Source organism: Lagopus muta, chromosome 1 (assembly GCF_023343835.1).
Source record: "Lagopus muta isolate bLagMut1 chromosome 1, bLagMut1 primary, whole genome shotgun sequence".
Taxonomy (NCBI): Eukaryota; Metazoa; Chordata; class Aves; order Galliformes; family Phasianidae; genus Lagopus; species Lagopus muta.
The window spans coordinates 85,093,221-85,115,419 of NC_064433.1; the positions used below are offsets into that span (position 1 = coordinate 85,093,221).

The following is a 22,199-nucleotide window of genomic DNA, read 5'->3' on the forward strand; positions in this document are numbered from 1 at the left end:
TTTCCACTGTGGAAAGCAGTAAAACATGAGACAACATGGTACAAACTGATACTAAGTCATGTTACAGCCTTTCTGACACACAGTTCATCTTGTCATTCTCCTGTTTATTCCACTGGCCAGTTTGTGAAGCAGGGGATTGCTTGGCAGGACAATGAATCCAGACTGCATGGGGCATAACAGAAGAACTGTCCCCAAGAGCGGTGTTCAAGAGAAAACCCGCTTCCTGGCTATGAAAAGGACCAATTTTGTTTCAGTCTTTTAGTCTTTCTTCCTCATGTACCTTTTCAACGTTTAAGTAGTTAGATGAGAGTTGCCATTCCAAGCACTGAAAAAGAATGGCACAGTTTCTTCAACGTGACTCAGATCATATAAAGAAGGAAACAAATATGATTCTATCTCCCAACATTCCTTCAAGTATGTCAAAGAGTGAGTTCTTACCACAGCGTAATTGATGTGGCCACCCAAGAAAGTGAAGAGACACCACCCTCATGTTGCATTCAGTTCCATAAGTGTTTATATCCTTCTTTCAGTTTAAGGTGGAGCCCATCACTGTGTCAGACGTTCAACAACAGGGAGGTTGTTCAAAGTTCTTATCAACAAATTTTTGAGAACTCCCATAGAAGAAAAATCTTGTTTTTCATAAGTAGATTATAAGCATGCTGAGACTATGTAGGCAAAACGTGAGGTCATAAATCATAAGGAAACAAAGTTTAACTTGAGTGGGAGTTTCAGCACATAGCTATATTTTACTGTATAGAAACAATTCATAATTTTTCTTTTCTGACCTTCTGGCTACTTGCCATTACCTGTGCCATGTGTACTATCTACATATTCTGACATAAATTAAGCAACATTTAACTAGTATTTGAAATCTCATAAACCTACTGCAACCAACTGTAGGGAATAGGGAACCAGCTATAGCAGAGGGTTGGACTCAGTGCTCTCCAGAGGTCCCTTCCAACCTCTACAGTTCTGTGATTCTGTGAAATAGCAACTTCTTTGAGCCAAAACAAAAGAAAATAATAAGCATCTAGCCAAAACACACATTTACCTGTATGTTTTCTGTCTTGCCAACTGCTAAGTGAAAGAAATCTTGTGTTCAGGCCTTACATTACAATCTTGCCAGAGTTTTTAAGACTAGCTGCAGAACCCTACAAACAAAGCAGCCAAGCAGGCAACACTTCCAGGACGATGAAGGAACTGCTGAGCAGACCTAGTGGTGCTGTCACTTCAGGGCAGCCCTCGGGGCACAGGAGAGCCATCCTTACAGCGACATCTCGCTCAGAACTTTCACTGGCCTTGCTGCAGGGGTAGCCACAATCACGGAGTATGTGGGACAGCATTAGCAGCATCAGGCCCTGGACAAGACAGGATTTGCCATCCGGCCTCTAATCCTGGTAAACAATACCGATTAAAAGCATCATAAAATCGAGATCAATCTTTTAAGGCAGTGAGCTAAGAGCTTTGAAGTTACACGTGGGTGGGAAGGGAAGGTAAGCTCCTCTAGAAAATAACTTCCTTCATCCCATGGCCTTGGCAATAAATAACTTGTATTTTAGTGTTAAGCACTCAGCTGCTTTGCAATTTTCACCTGAAGAATTCATCTGCTAAAAAAGAAAGGACGTTTATGAGATAACAGCTCCCTGCTATAGAGATGTGATCATTCCAACTGTCCTCAGAAAAGTAAGTACACAGATTATGTGTGGCTGACATGATGAATCAGAATTCAAAGTAAAAATGAAAACCAGATGGCTTGATCTTCAGTTGTTTTTTTTCCCCAGTGTGCACTTTGCATGTGCATAACACAAGTCCTCAGAAATTCACTTAACTCATCCCTGAAATATATTCATCTTCAAGGTAGAATATTTTCTTGCCAAGGCAGGAAAAATGGAGCAACAGCATATTTGGCCCGTGCACATGTGCAAACTTCCACTTGAACAACGTGTCATAGACACAGTCTTGATTTTTAAGGGCCACGATGGATTCCAAAGACCCCTCAGAAAGCTGGACGCATACCAAGGCCATTTGAATCTCAGCATCTCTCTCTCCTCTCGAAGCCGGAAAGCCCAACCCTTGGAGCTTATCTGCTTCAAATCTAGTGTTTACACACAATATGTACAAAATTCAGCAAAAAAATAAACCAAAAAAAAACAAAAAAAAAAACCACGAATAGGTAGGCATAAGCTTTTTTCAGTCCTATAAACACGTGAAAGGGGTGAAAAAAAAGAAGTGTGATTGAAGTTTACTTTCTTAAGACTTTATTGCTTTTCTCAAAATCTCCAGGTAAGATCTGCGACGAGATGACATCTCTGTCTGACACTATCCTGTAATGGCTACCTTGTGTGCACCCGGGCAGGATACAGCACCTCTCTGGCTCTAGCTTTACAATTTAGGATGTATTTATCTCTCAAATGAGAAACAATTAGCCTATTACATCTCAGACTGTGCTCAGGGATTTCTGAGGTTAATAGGGTAGGCAACACATGACAGCACCCTGTGGGGGGTAGGGTGGCTTTCTGGCCATTTGTGTAAGTGGAGAGCGCTGGAGTTTAATCTCAGTTAAATCCCATTAGTGCTTCTTAAGTGTTGAATCGTGTACAGTGGCTAGGAGCATCGAGTCAGGCAGAATATTCTATTTTGAGCCAATTCCTTCTCTTCCCTTGCAATTTCTCCATAATTGGAAGATTTAATGGCAGTGGGCTTTTATAAGAACTATTGCAGGAGGGAGATTGACAGACTCTTCTTAAGAGACTTTTCCTGCAAAGATTTCATTAGAACTTGCTAAACAAACTAATAAAGTCATGCGCAGCTGTTGCTGAAATGCCGTTGATTATGGGCTATAGCACGACAACCTTTAAATAACACATGTAACAGTCCAAGATTTTTAATTAAAATAGCTGGTTAGCTAATCCACATAAAGGATATTAGCCATGAATGCTGGCACACTGAACTGTAGCACAAAATATTCTCATTGGTAATATTTCAATAACTACAAAGGAGTCTCTCTCAAGATAACACTTGAGATTTTGAGAAGCGCATGCTGACATCTAATAATTCAAATGTGGAGGGAAACAGAAATAGAGTTTTTACAAATAAACTTCAGAAATGTATTGGCTGAGTATGAGCTATGTGTAATAAGTGACAGGGACGAGAGAGAAACAAGGAAAAAAGGCCCACTTGGACAGGCACTTTAATTTAATGCACACTGCTTCAGCCAGGTAGCTTTCATGAATTTTGACCGCTTGCTGTCATCATTGTTCAGCAAGATTTGCATAATTTGTGTTATGTAGGGTTTCAGCATCAAACTGAATCTCCAATCTTAGCTCTATCCATGTGCAGAACATCACATCATTATTTCTGCTGTTTCAGTAAATAGATCTAAATCAATTCAAGAAATGGGGAGAAAATTTAGATTCTGTCTTTACTGCTATGAGTTCAGTCCTTTGCCTGAGATCACCAAATCTTGATTATAATCATGAATAGAACTTCATTCGTGAGAAATTTGTTTTATTCTTTCCAAAGTACTGAAATGTCCTTGGCTCTCATTAGCTGTGACACACCAGAACACTTCCTTCTCTGGTAAGAATCCTTAAATGCTATCTTTAGACATTCAGGTTTACCTGAAGCTCTGGATGACAAAAACAGTTCTGGCAGAGAGACCATCTGATCTTCTTGTATGAAAATATGATGCACTCACTCAATACACTGAACTGTTGAAGGCCATGGATCAAAGTAGGAAAAAATGCAAATGCAATTTAGGAATAGTAGCCACAGGAGTAACTACATCTCAGCCATCCCAAAGACAGCAGCAGTACTAATCCTGAACCACAGTGCCGAGACCCAGCATCCTTTGTTTTACCCAGTTGTTAGGAACAGTGCCGGGATAACAGCACATACCATCAACCCTGCAACCCTTACCTTCTTTCTGTTCCACTGGTAAGGCCACCTTTTAAGTCTATTAAATTCTCAGCTGTCAACTGACAGTTTACACCAAAGGAAATTGGCAGTCAGCATAAGGTGACTGGTCAGTCGCATGGCCTGGAGTGGAACAGACAGATTTTTGGCCTGAAGGGGTATGACTTGTTTTCATATAACATTTTTTATTAACAGGGTCATGGTCCATAGCCTGCCTGTGAAGAGTAAAAATCATTATTCCAGATCGACATTACTATACTCTGCGTACTTGCTATCTGAAATCCACAGTTAGATTCCTACTGAATCTCTTTTGTGAAACCTCCAACCTGTTGGATACATGTTGTGCTCATTGCAGCAATCCAGCTATGAACCACCATCAGATTTACATGGACCTTTCAGCAGCATTACTGCTACTATTAAAAGGACATGTATTGAAGACCCAAACTGCAGGCCTGATGTACCCAAACTGCAAGCACCTCTGACTGATTTTCATCTCTACATTCTCTAAAAAATGAAATACAAAGACAGTCAACAGCAGTGACTTCCATGCACAGCTGCAGTCTTTATTTATCATGCAAGAGACTGCAGAGACCACCATAACCCTGAACTCAGCTCAAAAGAGACCAAAAGTAATACCTACCACTAATGTAAAGGCTGGTTTGTTCTGCAGTGTGAATGACTGGAGGAGTAAATCATCTTGTGAGAAAACTGTCCCCTAGATTGCAGGTGTAGAAAGAAACAGGGACTGGTGTTTCTAACTACTGCAGTAGCAGTAACAATTAGCAGTGAATATTTATATCATTGCTTAGATCATCTGTCCCTAACACTAGTAGAAGTTTTAGCAAGCTAGCAAAAGTAAGTAAAGCTAGGGGACCTACAGGTAGATAATTAAATCCCCATGTTTCCTACTAAGGTAGATGTAGAGAGAACAAATACACCTCACATAACCAGAACGTGTAAGCATCTTCTTTTTTTTTCTAACAAGTTCTTATCTCAAAACAGCAATCAACTGTATCCCTCAGTGCCACAACTACATGGCTCTTGAACACCTCCAGGGATGGTGAATCCACCACCTGTCTGGGCAGCCTGTGCCAGTGCTAGACCACGCTTTCTGTGAAGAAATATTTCCTAATATCCAACCTAAACCCCCCCTGGAGCAACTTGAAGCAGTTTCTTCTCATTCTGTATCTATTACCAAGGAGAAGAGGCTGACTCCTATCTCACCTATCTCTTTTCAGAGAATTGTAGAGGACAATAATGTCTCCCCTGGGTCTCCTCTTCTCCAGACCAAACAATCCCAGTTCCATCAGCCGTTCCCATAAGACTTGTGTTCCAGACCCGTCATTATCTTTGCTGCTCTTCTCTGAACAAACTCCAGGACCTCGATATCTTTCATGCAGTGAGATGCCTAAAACTGAACACAGCACTCAAGGTGTGGCCTCAGGTGCATTTACTCAGGAGATAATTAACAAGGCCTCACCAAATAGCTCTGATGCAGCACATTTCTACTAACAGAATGAAGATGACAGACCTTGCTTAACTTGCCGCTAATTAAAGTCATCCCTATTTCTTGCAGAGATCTTTTTCAGAAGTTTAAGATGCTAAGGATGGCCAGAGCACCTTCGCTCAAGAAGTCATAGAGGACAGTGGAAGCCAGGAGTCCAACAGGAAAGCAGAGGGATTCAGTGGGCCTTTGGTTCAGCCTGAGATCATCAAGTTACAAATAAGCTTTTGCAAAACAACTTACAGGTTTCTCTTCTTTACTCTCACTCAGACTTTTGCTTACTCAGTGTTTGCTTATGCTCCTGTATCATGTGTAACTGAGGAATGGCTGCAGTTAAATCACATAATATGGATTAATTTGGAGCAAAACAAATACCAGCTGAGTGCTACCGAGCAGACATAAACAAGCTCACAAAGGCTGTCAGACTATGTGATCAGTGTCAACACCTCTCAAGCTGGGCACGAGTCAACATTTGGATGAGGATCTGATCCCACATAATTCTATTTTGTTCTCCAAATACATTCTTTGTATTTACTTTTACATAGACACTCAGCTACTCCTGACTGTAACTGTTGCTCACTGCTCTGAAGGAAGAATACAAAATGTACAGACACCTGTTTCTGTCACATTAGCCTAGCTGTAGTTTTATATGCTGAATTATCAAAGGAGCCCTGCATGATCAAAGCAATGCAGTATCATCAGTTGGAACAGCCAGCAGATGTCCTTGAGCTGTAAAAATCAGCCATGTTTGCTCGAAACTCTTTAAGTAGCATGAGCAAAAGACTGCAAGTGGGGCTTGCACAACTCCAGAAGGGATAGAGTAGTCTTCATCTTTTGGCTGTTGAGAGGAAGATGTTAACCCCATGAGCAGAAAAGCTGACCCAACACTCACAGTTGAAGTGTGGAACACAGAGAATAAAAACTCAACAACTCACCTTGTCTCAAGCTTTGCTGGACCTCAGGAAAATTGTTTAGGGTAGAATTATTGACCAAGGTGATTTAGTAGCCTACTGTTTATAACAGTTTCACCTATTACGTTAGTATAATCATAACAGTAGTGTAGACAAAGGTCAATAGAGACTTCTTTCTTCTTCCTTTTTTTTTAAATTTTATTTTTGGTAGCTAAGCTACATCTTTACTCCTTAATGAATGTTAATTAGAAGTGCAAAAGCACACGTCTCTGAAGACATTTCCTTCTTCCTTAAGTGATAGCAGCTCTTCCCTGTTTCATTGATGGATTCTGGGTGAATATGTTAACACCCAATAAAATCTTTGAATGCAGCTGTACAAAGATATGGGTTGGATGTCAGGAAACATGCCTTCTCAGGAGTGGTGAGGCAGTGGCACGGGCTGCCCAGGAAGGTGGTGGAGTCACTGTTCCTGGAGGTGTTCAAGAACCATGTAGATGTGGCACAGAGGGATGTGGTTAGTGAGCATATGGTGGTAATGGGCTGATGTTTGGACTAGACACTCTTGGTGGTCTTTTCCAACCTTAACGTTTCTATGATTCTTAGGATAAATGCAGAAAACAATACATTCCAGTGGTGTCAGATACAAGTGGTATCTGACGGATACATCATACTGCTGTAATATTTCAAGATACAGGCAAAGCTGTTACAGAGTGTATTTCAGATTTTCAGAGCAAGCTTATTTACACCAACTTCTTTATCTTCATACAAAGGCCTCATTGCTGTTATACCACAGACTTACACACAAGAAATTGTTCTAGGTGAGAGAAAAACCAACTACAGCCAAAAGCCACATGGCTGACCAACGTCTCTGCCATTATTCTTCCAAAAGGTCCCTCTTTGTATTCTACCAGCGTTTCAAGAACACTAAATCAAAGCAGATCTCAGAACAGCTCTCGTAAGGAAGATTATCACTAAGAAATTAAGTTTTTTGTGAAACAGTGTATTTTCTATTGCATGGTATTATTACGATTAAAAGCTCCATCTATTATTTATTTATAACTAAATGTTATCAGTTACTCATGAGCTTATGATGTTGGTGCCCACTTACCTCTGAGCCTGAAGTATTTCAGATGGTTGGCAATAGCCTGTTCAACAGATTCATCAGGGCAGATCTTAACTCCACTGGGAAACAGAATGGAGCGCTTCCTTCGGCGCAGCAAATGCCTGTTGACTTGCTCAGCCTCCACAATGCCGTGGAGATTTCTCAGTTCAGGAGGCAGAGAGGGGCTTGCAAACTGCCAGACACTGAGCTGAGGGGTTGGTGAAGCATCTTTAGCCTGCTTTTCTTCTGCTGTAAAATTGAAACCGTGTGTAAATTTCTCAGATGAGGTAGAGATGCGGTCATGCATGTCTCAACACCATTGCTCTGGTCTGTGGAGGACCTAACTGTTCTTTTTTTTTTTTTTTCCTGTTAACAAGCTTAAACCTGTTGGTGTGACTGTCCTATTACAAACAAACGCAACCTCTTTTACAGCATGTTATCTGACCTCGTGAATGCTAATGTTTTGTATTTAACGTCTCTTCTGGGATTCAGCTTAAGTCAGTGGGACTATACATGTCAATAATTATGTGCTCGAAATTTTCAGGGCCACAAATGGAAAGTTTAATTAGTTAAAGTGCCTTTATTCCATACATTCTATCCACATTTACATCCCACGCTTTAAGAAAGCTGCCTGAATCGGCAACTAGCAACTTTCTCTTCTATCACCACAAGAACTGGTTCCAACCTGACAGGAGGAGGGGAAGAAAGAGAAAAAAAAAGGGACATCTCAGCTTTAGCTTATTGCTTATTCTCTGAGTTGTTCCACATCCCTCCAGAAAAAACAAATAAACAAAAAACACCACCTTACAGCTAAGGGGAAAATGCATCTATTTGGTTTTAGTCTGACTGTCATTCTCTAACTTTGACAGGCAGCTTATCTGAAATTAGTTAATTCAGTCTTTTTCTTTCACTGTTTCCCCAGAAAACAACTGAAGAAGAATCAAAATGAATAACTAATTACTGAAAGAATAGTAATTGCTTTATGGCATTTTTTGCCCCACAGATTGTAAATTTAGTCTGAAACTTTAAAGTCAATAGCATTTCTGACTTTGATGACTGAAGGATAAAGATCATGGCTATTTTAATGGTACACTAATAATAGCTCTAGAGCAGAAGGCCACCTGTAGATGATATATTGGAGGGAGAAGGGAACAAATAAGGTCACTAAGGCAAAACACCGATCTTTACCCAAACTGACACATTTTCATTGACCAAATGGAGGCCGTATATTTTGTTATCTAATACAAATTTACTAAAGAAAAAAGCATCATGTGGAAAAGCTTGCTGATCAGTATTTGATGTCTTTTAAAGTTGGAAAACCTTTGCACCCATGCCTACATTCTACTTTTAAAACAACAGTAAATCTTTCTCGTAAATCACCCCATACTTAAAACACTGGTATCACAACACAGATTTGACCAAATGTTTCTTTGTATTAGTCTCCTTCATTTTAATTAAGGCAGAGAGGCATTTTTTTTCTACATACCATTATAGGCAAAACCTGGAAAACAAGAATATAAAGAAGAAAGATATCTGCATTACCTGCTTGAAGGTCTCCTGTAATCACTTCTGAAACCAAGAGGAAGAGAGAGATTTTCCAAAGGAAAGCAAACATTTTATTCGTGTCCAAAAGCCAATAGGCAAGAAAAAAAGAAAATCCTTTTCAGCAAAAGAGCCGTTGCCTTTAACGTATCCTTGAGCCAAGCAAGAGCATTGCCCTTCTTGAAAACGTCTTGACGTCACGCAAAGTTATCTTTGGAAGAAAAAACATCAGGTTAAAAAAGTCAAACAAGACATCCTGGAAATTATCTTTTCAAAGAGAGTATTCCACTCCAATGAAGAAACAAGGAAAGGTGACGAAGTAAACGCCTCAGAGCTGGCAGATGGACTGAGTCAATTTTTTAATTTTAATCTGGCCAGCTAAGCTCTTTACTGGAGCTTGTCATACCATTAACAGACAGTCCAAACAAGGACACACCTTTCACACTTAATTAACCACGTATTTTCACAGGCTCTTCAATTTCTGTCTGTTTTTAAAAGTCATACTGACCACAGTATCAGTGCGTGCACACTACTCTCCAGTGGAAGGTCTCCATGAGCTTTGCTTTCTTCCTGTACTCATATATGTACCTAAGAACGCACTGACTTGCTTGTAGCACTGGTGAGCACAGAGATAAGAGTGAAACAGTCATTCTGTGGGTGTCATGCTGGTGACAGAGGCAACAAGGTCCTGCTGCTCGAGTCTGAGCTAAAGCAGAAGATCTGCTGCCACACTACTGCCCTTCACATCCCAGGATAAAACCTGGGCAAATGGCGATTCTTTCATCTCTGCTCAGGCGTAATCTGAGATGAGCATTAAGAACAGATTTGCGCTGATAACTGGAGAAACGGTGGGTTAAGGAGAGCTGTGTAAAGGACAGAGAGTGCAGGAAAACAGCAGCACTCTTAGCTCCCCTCCTCTCCAGGGGTCAGCTCAGTAAAGAGACGTGTATGGAAGCCAGCCCGCAATGGCAGGCAGAGGTCAGACCACAAGAAAAACTGTATTGGGGCTGCGTAATAGGTGGCACTGCTCAGGACTTGCTGCTCACTGCTTTGATCATCCCAGATATTACAAACAGGACACTCACGGGAATCAAAGAAAACCAGCCTTTATTTATTCTGTCTTCTGACACGTAACAGACTCCAGTTGGTATTTTCAAAACAACAAACACTTCTCTTTTTTCCTTTTTTTTTTTTTTCCCCCACAAAACTGCTGAACTGCACTTTAAATTAAACCGCTGAGCTGTTCTGACAGCCTCCCAGACACTTTGGATCTCTCAGACCAGCGCTCGTCATCTCAGCTGGCCCTGTCAAGGTAACTACACAGCTGGCGGCAGCAAGTGAGCCATGCAGCACTCTGAAGCTGCATCTTGAACAGCCTTGGGGAGCTGAAGCACACCTATTGAGCACCTCTAGGCAAAGAGAATGACTTCTGAGGCCAGTTTGGGTGCCTATACTAAGATGCTAGATTCAGAAACACAGACCAGATTTTTTTCATCCTCTGCAGACACAAGAGCTTTCACTGCCATGAATGCCTTCCTTCCATTAACCTGTAAAAATACAAACAAATAGAGACAAGAAACAGTATACAAACCTACAAAGGCAAAGGTTCTCTCACCTCAAGAATGCAGTAGAACTTAGAGAAAATTCTCAGAATGCATGAGCGTAAGGGTATGAAATCCAATAAAAAGCTTTCCTGAGAAGTTTTCTTATTTTCTGTATTATTATGCATTAAGCAAGGCCCGAGGCTCTTTGCCTTCCAATGTACCAGCCCAGGACAGCCTATCATTCTGCCACTTCTTCCATCATGTAGTACTGTAAAGCACTTCAACCAGAAGCATCAGAGAGACTGATCAAATTAATCACTTTATTATTTGCTCTGTCTATAATGTGTAATGTGAATATATTCCTCCTTTTCTGAACTGTTCCTCAGGTGACTACATCTTACCTTGTTCAACAGTAAAAGACGACCCTGGTGCCTATGCTTCATCTTTGAACAGAGTTTCCGATTCCAGTTAGAATGGACAGATTTATTGCCACTGGTCTTGGTTTTATTTAATCATTAATGGAAGGATTTTCTGTCCTTTCAAGATCTTCCATGTTTCATTCCACAATCCTCGCTTTTTAAAGCTAGAAACCTAAGAGACCTTTTTCTTCAGAAGAAATTGCAGAAAGTAATTTTGCATTTCCTTGTCACAGTCCAGACAGCTATGACTTTGACTTTTGAGTCTTTGCTATTTTGTAAGGTATGGTAATTACTGAGTATTGCAACCTCATTTCAGGGTTACATCCTAGGATGTGTGTCCCAAAAAGAAGAGAGAGATCGCTGTGAAGCTGTGTCTGCCAGAGATCAATCACAGACGACCGCAGATAATTTTTAAAGCACACTCACTTTGTCATGGTTCATTGCTCTGGTGTTTGATTAAAAAAAAAAAAAAAGTTTTAATTTTTTTTTTCTTGGAAGATTTAGCTCCTACAAGTTATTTATCTTGTTTCTTGTCAACAGTACTCTGCACCAATCTCCATGACTCAGATTTCCTTACGGAAGCCAGTTTCAAGTCCCACAGAGCCAGAACGTATCAGTTTCTTTCACGTTTAGCAAGTCATAAGTACAATTCTATGCCTTGATACCAAATTGCAGAATGCAGGTTAAAGGGCCTTATAAAGATTGGTTCGCTTTGATGCAAAACATCACTCCACCATTTAAGTTAAACAGGGATTGATAAGGGAAATGGAGATGCAGAAGATACACAGAAAGGTCCCTGAGCCAGTCTGATAACCCTATATAGAAGAATGCTACTATAAGTTATCTCTGGAGAGTTTATTTTATACATATATATGTATATATATGTAAATAGGTAGATAGATAAGGAGCATAACTTAATCCACAAACATTTCCTAGCATTCACCACATGTGTTACATGCATATGGCTGGAATAGGGGGACTGCAGCTGCTTGACCCAGGAATTTCCCAGGCTGGTCATTCAGGTTGTCAACACTGTTAAGCCTAACTAGAGAAAGCTATAAGGTTGCTGATTCAAAAAGTAGTCTTCCTTGCCCCAGGAAGCTACAGTCTAGCTACATGCTTTTTTAAGGACTGAAGAACAATTAATTGCTTTGACCAAAAATTGAGTTAGAAGAGACATACTGAGGACATACCTTAAATGCTGTAAGATGGATTATCTCATATTTAGCTCGCTGGTTCTTTGTGGCAGAAGCAAAAAGAATGGTGACAATCACGTTTGGTAACTTCTGGAGGTTTTTATTATCAAATGTATCGGCATCCCCATAGCACATTGTTAACATTAGCCTACAAAGTCAATCCTTTGCTGTTATAAAACCAATTTAGAAAAGTTTATACATATCTTTTACTTTTAAATATCTACGTATAAACCAGTTAATCTAAAAGAGAATAAATATTGTTTTATGATATAAACCAATTTTAATGTAAGAAAAAGTCTGAAGTATTCTTAATAAAGGAACACTGAAAATATTTCATCCATTAAAAAGGTGTGGAGAAAAAGCACACATTTCTGCATTTTATAATTTTATCTCTTACAATAAATACAAAGATTATCCCTGGGAGTGAGAAATGGTGGTGATGAGGTTTGTGGGATAAAAGTCATACAAATTTCTGTGACGAGAGTGACAGACATTGGTGGGAGTCGTGATAAACTACTGAGCTGAACTAGAAATGAAAAAAAAAAAAAAACCCAAAAAATCAAGACAAGTGCACTAGGCTGCCCACAGTTACACAAAAAGTAACTGCGCTCAGCAAATCATGTTCTGAAATTGTTTCTGCTCTTCAGAAAGAATGCTTCCTGGTTTGAGAAACAACACTGTTCTTCGTCAGGTTTTCTGGATGACTGCGTAGAACCTGCAGTAATGACTGGATTTTCCAAATGCAAAGGTGTCAGAGTTGCCTTGAGGAAAGGGGCCCTGAGAATTCTGCCACACTACAAATTTGTCCACGTCTTTGGGATGCCCTCAATTTTTACTTGGATTTTTTAGCCTACCTCCTTTGAGACCTCTGGTTTTGCAGATATACTTACTATACAAATGGCTTTGGTGGTTATCTGCAACACGGTTCTTCTGGGAGTACTGTGACGTTTAAGTAACTTACAGTGGGTAACAGGAGAAAGCCACCAACTCAAAACAGCCACCATCTATCGTGTAATAACCACAGGAAAAAGTGTGTGCATACCAAAACGTTATTAAAGTTTTCCATGACAACTGAGAAAAACTAAATAAATATACATACAGACCATGATAAACTTGCGCTAGTTTATCAAATCAAGTCCTGAGTTCAAACACTCAAATATTTGGGCGCCTTTACTCAATTCTCCCAAGAAAAGTATAAATTCTGTATGTCTTATATAGAAGCAACATGTCTTAAAGACATATTACATATAGCCACATCCTTTCTAAATGAAAACATGCGTATTTCTCAAATATCTCAATCTTATTGAGCCACAACCGACTTGCTTTTCTAATGCAAACGGTGCCTTTAAGACTCACAGGAGTAACTCCCAAAAATAAACTAATTAGGAGAAAAATCTATTGCCTACATATACTGTACCAGCATGTATTTTGAGAGCAAGATTTCTAAAATCTGACAAGAAAAGAGTTATCATCAAGGACATTCAGAAGAGCCCACTTCTGACTTCAAAAGATTTCAAGATTCACTGTCAAGCAAATAAATTTTTTATGATGGAAATATAGGGAGTAAAAAAAATTAAAACCCAGAAGTGTCAAATCCCAGCAGAATATTCTGATAAATGCAAACTATTTCTGTATATTATCAGAAACAAAACAGAACAACAGCAACAAAAAAATCTCTAAAGAGAATCAATATTATATCCTTAAATTAAAACAATACATAGTATTCATTCTATCTGTACGAACAGCAGAGTAGAAAGAGACACAGTAAAAGGTCAAAAACCCATCTTTGGGCCTGACTCCTATGTGCTCATCCAACTCTGTAAAGTTTATATAGAATTGTAAAGAACAGGCTCCAAAAGATCAAAATATTTTTAGATCTTTGTTGCACATACCTGTACACATTTTCATATTCCAAGTTAAAAAAATTAGCAAGTCACGTGCATTAGCTGTAACTTACATATTTACACTTATCTACAACCCTCCCCCCTCTAGTGGCATTCTATCATCAATGAACCCTAAGTAAAATAATTGTTTACATAAATACATGATGAACAAACCAAAAAAACATTTTTTTTCTTTCTTGCAAGGGAGGCAGAGCCAAAATGCTGCGAAGCAGAGTTCCAGGTACTTTATACCTATATAGATAGATAGATCTCTGCCAGTTCTGGTAGATAGGATTTATTAGCTTCTGCTGCCTCTGAGCTGTTGAAAGTGCAATTGCAAGATCAGGTCTTGGATTTCTTCTCTTTTGCTTCTAATCAGCTGACGAGGAAACCACTTCTCCAGATGCACTGGCTGTTCAAAGTCAACTATGGGATTCTGGTAAAAAGAGAAAGAAATAAAAACAAGAATATTTGCAGCATGAATTTCCCATTACAACCTTCAAAAAGAATTCCAAAGCCTTCCATACTGCTGAGACCTAGCATGCATAAATAAGTTATCACGAGATATAGTTGCCAAGATATAAGTTAAATTCCAGTTCCTCCACTATAATTACAGTCATACATAACATGAGCTACTAAACAAAAAACAGATTATCACCACTTCCTCTTAAAGATACTTTAATATAAGCTCATATTCAATGCTGATTCTACATACTCTCAATGCAGTCAGACATGCTCTTGATATTTAACTGGAAGCAGGTGCACTTCAGTCAAAAAACACACATGTAGGATCACACTATGTGGAATGATTAAGCATACTGCAGTCAAGCAAGCAAATCTTAGGCACATTTTTTATTGTCATGAGCTGGCCTGTCTGACAGAAGAAAACAAAGAAACAAGAGTATTGCCAGCAATTCTAGTACGACATAGAGAGGGGAGAATTTGGACCAAAAGAGGAAGGCAAATTCAAATGGCTGAAATATCGCTAGCTCTTGCAATAAGATCACAACACTACACCTTAACTGCCAGTTTTTTTTCTTCCTCCCCTCATCGTTCTTTTGCCATACCTATTTTTCACCTTCCCCTTCCCCTTCCTGTGAATAAATAGTCGTGGTAAATTCAAAAAAGCAAAGTGAGAATGGCCTGCGAGTCCTGGTATGTTTAGCACAAACAAAAAAACACCTCATCCTGACCTTGCTTCCATATTGTTAGAGAATGGGCAATTCAGAACACTGACAAAAAAAAAAAAAAAAAAAAAATTCATCTTCTACCTACCTATCACAAAATCACTGAATGGATGAGGCTGGAAGGGACTTCTGGAGGTCACCTAGTCCAAACTCGCTACTTAAGGAAGGCCAAATAGAGCAGATAGCCCACATTAGATCTTTCACTCTAACCTGATGAGACATGGATATGATAGATGGAACACTTGGTGAATAAAGAATTGGCTGAGTAGCTGCATTCAAAGAGTTGTGGTCAACAGCTCACTGTCCAAGTGGAGACAAGCAAGAAGTGGTGTTCTTCAAGAGTTGGTACTGGGACTGATATTATTTAACATTTTTGTCAGTGATGTGGACAGTGGGATTTAGTGCACCCTCAGGAATTTTGCAGATGACACCAAGCTGAGAAGTGCCGTGGGATGTTGGAGGGACAATGCCATCAAGAGGGACTCCAACAGGCTCAAGAGGTGGGTCCATGCAAACAAATTGTCATTCAACTAGGCTAGGTGCAAGGTCATTCACATGATTGCACACTGGGCGACAAGTAGACAGAGGGCAGCCTTTTGCTGAACTTTAGAGTACCAGGGGATGAAAAGCTTGACATGAACTGATAACGGGAAGTTGCAGCTCAGAAAACCAACCATACCCTGAATTGCAAAAGAAAGCTAGCTAGCAGATCAGAGGAGGAGATTGTCTCCCTCTACTCAGCTCTCATGAGATCCCACCTGAAGAACTGTGCTCAGTCCTGGGCCCACAACTTAAGAAAGGCACAGAGCTGCTAGAGCAGGTCATGAGGAAGATCAAGATGATATTTAGAAGTATGTACTGAAGATGTAAGAGAGATTCCCTAAGCTTTGTGCATTGTCTCTTAAGGATCCTACTTCCATCTCTTTGCAGAACCTGCTGCCTGCACAGTGACATTCAAAGGCCAAAGGAAAAGCTGAACAAAGTTTGAAAGGCAACAAGAAGTGAGGACCTACACAGAAAACATGTCTTTGTACCATCAGTAGGTCAGAAAAGCATAAACTACATAGGATCCAAAGATATCCTTACAGCTGCAGACCTTGAATGTGTTAATAAATGCAATATTAAACCACAAGGTTAGAAATGCTTGCCTAAGAAACCCAGAGAAATCATCTGTGTTCCAGACACAAAGACCTCCTGACACAACACAAAGAACAGATTTTATGTTCTCTTCCTCAAATACCTTAGACAACGTTAGACACTAAGCAACACAGGTTTTCTGCCTGGGTATTTCTCTCAGAAATAGCAGTTTATGGTTTGAAGTGATTTTGGGGATGTGAGAATCCTTCTTTGTTTTTTGGCTCAAAGCTTGCTTCCTGAGGTATTTCTTGTGATAAGACTCTGAGTGATTTGTTGAGGAGGCAACTAATGGGTGCTACCTGTGTGACAATGGATATCGCTTTGGGAACATTTGAAAGCCCCTTCCTCCAGAACTGCTTGCTCTGTAGAAGAGCAGATGAGAGTGCTCAGGAGTGTTTACTGGCGGAAGATCTGGCCTGCGACTAAACAGCTCCAGCTAGGTGTGGGAAAATTGGGGAACGATACCATCGTGGTCTGTGAGAAACAGGGTGCAGATGAGCACCCCTGCTCCCTCTTATCTGCTGGCAAGGCCCGGAAGATAGGAATAAAGGAGTTTCTGCTGAGATCCCAGAGCCAGAAGCTGCCACTCCAAAGACAGCTGACTCAACCACTCTGAAACTATTGAAAAGGGGCCATCATTGCCATGGTCGTCGTTGTCGTCAATAGAACAACAATGCCCGACGACCCTCCACTACCGAGGATCAAAGACGGAACTACGAACCTCGCTGGATCCATGGTGGTGACTATGCCCCTCTTGCTGCCTATAGAGACTCCTTGCTTCTTCTTTTCTATCTTTTCTATCGCCCTCCTTCACTTCCCCATTACCCTAATCATAATAGTGTCCATCCTCCCCTTCCTCATTTCCCTGATTAAGATTTGTAATAAACTGGTTGGACCAACATTTGAACCGTTGCTTCTTAATCTCATGCCGGGTATATAGATAATAAAAGAACCTCCTCTCCCTCCTATAAATTGGAGCGAGGTGTTGTACGTTGTATCACCTATGTAGTTTGTAACCTTCTCTACTGATGGGGAAGTCAAGCACATCAGGGCCCAGCCTGAGAAATCTTTTGTAATGATTATATTATATATTTGATTCCTTGCCCCCTTCCCTCCTTTACCTTTATGCTTGCTATCCTTTTCTCACCATCGTGGATCATGTGTCCCATTTTAAAGCAACCTTTGAGTCACGGGGTGGTGTAAGATATGACTCTGTTAACGTCTGTGTCTCAAAGCTTGCTGGGGACACAGTTGGACTTGTTCAAGTCCCAAGCAAGGACTGTGAAATCCTTTGTCTGAAGGACACACATGAACAAGTCCAGGCAAGTCCTGGGCAAAGGTTGTGAGATCCTTTGTCTGGGGGACGCAGATGGAGGAGGCCAGGGGCAACGAGAGCGAGATGAGCTGCAGCTAAATAGCTGTGAAGTGCTCCATAAGCGTGGACTTATCTCAGGATGATGGCCATCTCAGGGGGTACTCAATGACTCCTGCTGAAGGCCCATCCTTGTCATGTAGGCAGGAGAACAAGGAGGATAAAAGAGGAACTGAAAACCATGAGGATAGGATTTCTGACAACAGATTCCTCATGAAGAAGAACAGAGGTTTCTGGCAGCAGATCCCTCCTGAAGAAGAAGAAGGATTCCTGATGATCAGATTCCTCGTGAGGTGACTCCTGCATGCTGTCGAACTCTCCTGTGCTTGCTGCCTGAACACTGCTGCAGCTTCAAGGATTGGCTCCTCGACTTCTTCGTCTACCTGCTTGCTGCCCAAGGCCGGCCTCGCTGCTGCTCCTCGTCCCCCTGCTGAGTCTGCCTGGGACCTTCAAATGCCGTGCAACGGGACCGCTGCTGGATCCTGCTGGTGACTATCCCCGCTTTACACAACTCCTGCTTCTTTTCCATCTTTTCTATTGCCCTCTTTCCCTTCCCCGTCTCCCTGATTAGGTTTGGTAATAAACTGGATGCAACAACATATGAACCGTTGTTTCTTAATCTCACGCTGGGTATATAGATATTAAAAGAACCTCATCTCCCTCCTATAAATTGGAGCGAGACAGGGGAATAGGAAAAGCAGATTTTTTTAGTACCTGGAAGAAGCTTTCCACATATTGTAGCAAATACACCCCACAGTCACTACTGTTATCTTGCTTAGGCACTCTTGGATAAAAGTCAACCATTGTTGATTTACTGAATTCACGATGTGTTTTTCGTTTAGCTTCCCATTCTACTTCAAGATACCTATAAAAGAAAGCAAATAGATTAATATTTGAGAAATAAACCGAATATCTCTCAAGCTCAATGCGTTTTTAGATGCTTCTCAATATTGTTCTGTAGCTGGGCAAAATGTCAAGATAGCCTTAACCAATTTATTTCACAGAATCTGTAAAATACATTCATACAAATAACAAAGTTCCCACTATCCAATTTTCTACCTTACACAGATTCAGTTCCATCATATAATATACAATAAGCAAAGTGGAAAAGATGTGTGAAATTATTTTAAAATAATAATCATTATCATCATCTGCATTGAGTTTATTCAAGCTATTAGGATATTAGGTCATTTTTAAATCTGAGCTCCAGGAGGAATTCAAGTGATATTTCCCAGATTTTATTGCATTCATCCAAAAAAGCCAACAGTGCTTTTCTACCTTAAAAAAAATTAGAATTTGAAAAATTTAGAAAGCTACTAAAGTTAAACTTTAAAGTTCACTTTTTGAACTTCAGCTATAATTACACCATTATAACCCTTGCAGCCCATTAGGGTATAAAGCATTGGAAAACCTCTTAAAAAACTTAAAGGATCATTTCTTTAATGATTACAACTTACTTGTTATCAGTTTTTTTATTGTTCTCTTGCTTCAGTAGCAACTCACTGATTTCACTTTCTGAACTGACTACTGATTTTGAACATGGGATTGAAGGCACAAGTGTCTGACAAGGTCAGATTCAGATCTTTAAGCAAGGTCAGGCTACATAGGAAAATTACAGAGCTGCAGTTTGCATTTGCAGGAAGAAAACATGAAAGGCTAAAGTTCAACTAGAGTTAAATTTGGCCAATAATGTTTCAGATAACAAAAATTATCCTTTCAATGGTATGCTAATAGCAAGAAAAATACTAAAGAAAATATTGGAATGTTACTGGCTAAGCATTTGACAAATAGAGATAATGAAAAAGGCAGAGGCATTGAGTATTTTGATAGCCTTGGTCTTTAATAATTACAGGCTTTTCATTGCCCAGTCCTGTAAGCTGGGGGAGCAGTGACTATTTGCTGATATTAAAACTGTAATGAACCATGACTCCTCTCAACTATCTATCAAAGATCTTGGCAGTCTGGAGAGGTCTCTTCTGACTGGAAACTAGCCAATATCATTCCAGTTTACAAGAAGGGTAAAAGAGAAGACACTGGAAATAACAAACCCATTAGTTTAACTTCAGTAACTGAAAAAATTATTGAAAAGATTATCCTGTGTGTCACCACAAGGCATTCAAAAATAACACAGTCATCAAGTCCCATCAACACAGATGGGACACAAAAAAATTCCGTCTCACTAATTTGATATCGTTTTATGACAAGATCACACACTCATGGAACAAAGGAAAGGTAATAGATGGATTTTTTCCTGGATTTTACTAAGGCTATGCCTTTCTGTTGACTTCAGTTATGGTTGCAAACACTGAACATTTCTGGAAAATAAATGTCTGACTTCAGGGAGTAAAAAAATACTACACACACTAAGTCAGACCTCAGTTTGATTTCCACAAGCCTCGTAATTCTGACAATAAACATACACATAAAACACTCAAAACAAATTCTGAAAAAAATGGCACCTGTGAATAGTAACCAAACATAAAACAGAATTCAAAGACAGAGCGTCCAGTGAGGCACATAAGTACTAGAAAAGGACTTATGACTGTAGGCTTTAATTTATTTGGGTCTGAACACTACTCAAAGCATAGTGAAAATGAACTTAGGGAAAAATAAACTAAGACAAGGAGGTTTAGGTTAGATATCAGGAGGAAGTTTTTCCACACAGAGGTGGTGACGCACTGAAAAGGTTGCCCAAGGAGGCTGTGGATGCCCCATCCCTGGAGGCATTCAAGGCCAGGCTGGATGTGGCTCTGGGCAGCCTGGTCTGCTGATTGGCGACCCTGCACATAGCAGGGGGGTTGAAACCAGATGATCATTGTGGTCCTTTTCAACCCAGGCCATTCTACGATTCTATCAAAGAATAAGTTATGGAACCTTTGTATCAGTTTTCTTTAAATTTCTGCTTTCATTGTGTAACTGCAAATTGAAGTTACGATGTCTGCTTCCCCAAGTTCACACCTCAGTAAATCATCTCTTTTTTTTCCTGACTTCTTGTGACACCTCTGTGACTGAACACCAAGAAATCTCACTCTCTGGAATTTTATCTCTGGGAGTTGCCCAATGCATAAATCTCTACATCACCTACATTAAACAGATTTTAAAATTAAAAATGCTATTTCATTCTTCCCAAAAAAACATGGTCGCTCTCTAGGGAATAGATACTGTCAAAAAATTAACTGATTTCCATTTACACTCACTGCAGTTTTACGAAGGATTTACTTCTACAAGAAGGATCTTTTCTGAGTAGTACCTGGTTTACAGATTTTTGCTTCTTTCAGTGAAGTGAATACAACAGAGTACAAAAAGATCAATTCTGTTTATCTTCAAAGAATGAATATTAGCAACTTTTTAAAAATGTTGTGATAGCCATTTAAGTAATTAGGAGTACATGAAAGAACTGCAAATTGCATGAACTCTTCCAATACTTGCATACTTTTCACATAAAAGACTGAATATATTTTTTACTCTCACTTTTCAAAATAGATAATACCACCCTGATATTAGTATCCTGACACATGACACTTGTAGACAGCGTCAGTGTAGTTTGTATTTTTTTGTACATACTTAACTGTGGATTTAAGACAGGAATTCTGAAAGCTCCATTAAAAAAAATGAAGGTCAGTCCATTGGAAAATGTATCATTTAAACTTTGAAGTGTTCGTTTAAAATACCTTACTAGTATTACTTATTTTGAACTATAGAAGGAAGTCAATTCAGCATACAGCTCACAATTTTCATATTACATTTAGGCTGCAAAACAAAGACATGCTTCTCGCACAAACCTCTGTATTGCTGTTACAATAATGGTTGTGGCTGCTTATGAGTAATCCTTTTGCAACAGAGAGGTACATCTTCATAGAGAAAAGTCTTTTAAGCATAGAAATATAACCAGCAGATCTCTTTCTAATAAATGGAAACTATTGTCACTTACTCTCTCAAAACTTGAACTGTCTTCTGCACAGAACCAGCCTTCAAAGAATCTAAGATCAGTATACAGGGCCTGCAAACAACAACAAAGTCATTTCATTACCAACACTACCAAAGCAATTTTTTTTTTTTTAATATAGCTTAACAAGAGCATCATTAACCAAACAAATGTGCAAGAAAACAGACAAGTCCCTACAGCTGTAAGTGTACAACAACAAATAGCTGAATCAATCATCATGGAATTTTTTAATAAGATCTTTAATGATACAACATTAACACAAAAATAGAAACATACCTTTTACAAATTTGCCTCTTGGAATTATTTAGGGAGATCTGGAGAAGAGAAAATAAAATTAACCTTACAAAAAGTACAAGTATGAAAACAAAAGTCTTTATAGATTAAAAGCCAGAGCCTTCCCTTTCAGAAACAGAGAACTATATGAAATCTTTTAAAAGGTGAAACAATAGCATAAGCAATGTAAACAGGCAAAGGAGGACTTCAGACTAATTCAAAGTGCCTTGCATAGGATGCAAACCACATAAATAATGACAGCTGCTGC

The 22,199-nt window shown here is 39.6% G+C and overlaps 3 protein-coding genes across 10 annotated transcripts in view; all 3 read right to left on the minus strand.

Moving 5' to 3' along the window:
• Window positions 1-9,362, minus strand: part of IMPG2 (interphotoreceptor matrix proteoglycan 2) — a 53,301-nt gene extending 43,939 nt beyond the window's left edge. For both annotated transcript variants that reach the window (XR_007380570.1, XM_048965576.1), the window contains exons 1-2: window positions 8,975-9,362; window positions 7,439-7,681 (exon numbers count right to left, since the gene is read on the minus strand). Coding sequence is in view for 1 of the 2 variants with exons in the window: in XM_048965576.1 (XP_048821533.1) it covers window positions 7,439-7,681; window positions 8,975-9,047 (316 nt within the window). In the remaining variant the exon portion in view is untranslated. The remainder of the gene's footprint in view (window positions 1-7,438; window positions 7,682-8,974) is intronic.
• Window positions 1-22,199, minus strand: part of LOC125702206 (ABI family member 3 binding protein) — a 306,563-nt gene that overhangs the window by 259,061 nt on the left and 25,303 nt on the right. The gene's annotated exons all lie outside the window — the stretch shown is intronic.
• Window positions 13,698-22,199, minus strand: part of SENP7 (SUMO specific peptidase 7) — a 41,319-nt gene continuing 32,817 nt past the window's right edge. For all 7 annotated transcript variants that reach the window (XM_048965641.1, XM_048965612.1, XM_048965632.1 and 4 more), the window contains 4 exons: window positions 21,935-21,972; window positions 21,644-21,712; window positions 18,427-18,577; window positions 13,698-14,452 (listed from right to left, as the gene is read on the minus strand). In XM_048965641.1, the coding sequence (XP_048821598.1) occupies window positions 14,315-14,452; window positions 18,427-18,577; window positions 21,644-21,712; window positions 21,935-21,972 (396 nt within the window). In that variant the 3' untranslated portion in view covers window positions 13,698-14,314. The remainder of the gene's footprint in view (window positions 14,453-18,426; window positions 18,578-21,643; window positions 21,713-21,934; window positions 21,973-22,199) is intronic.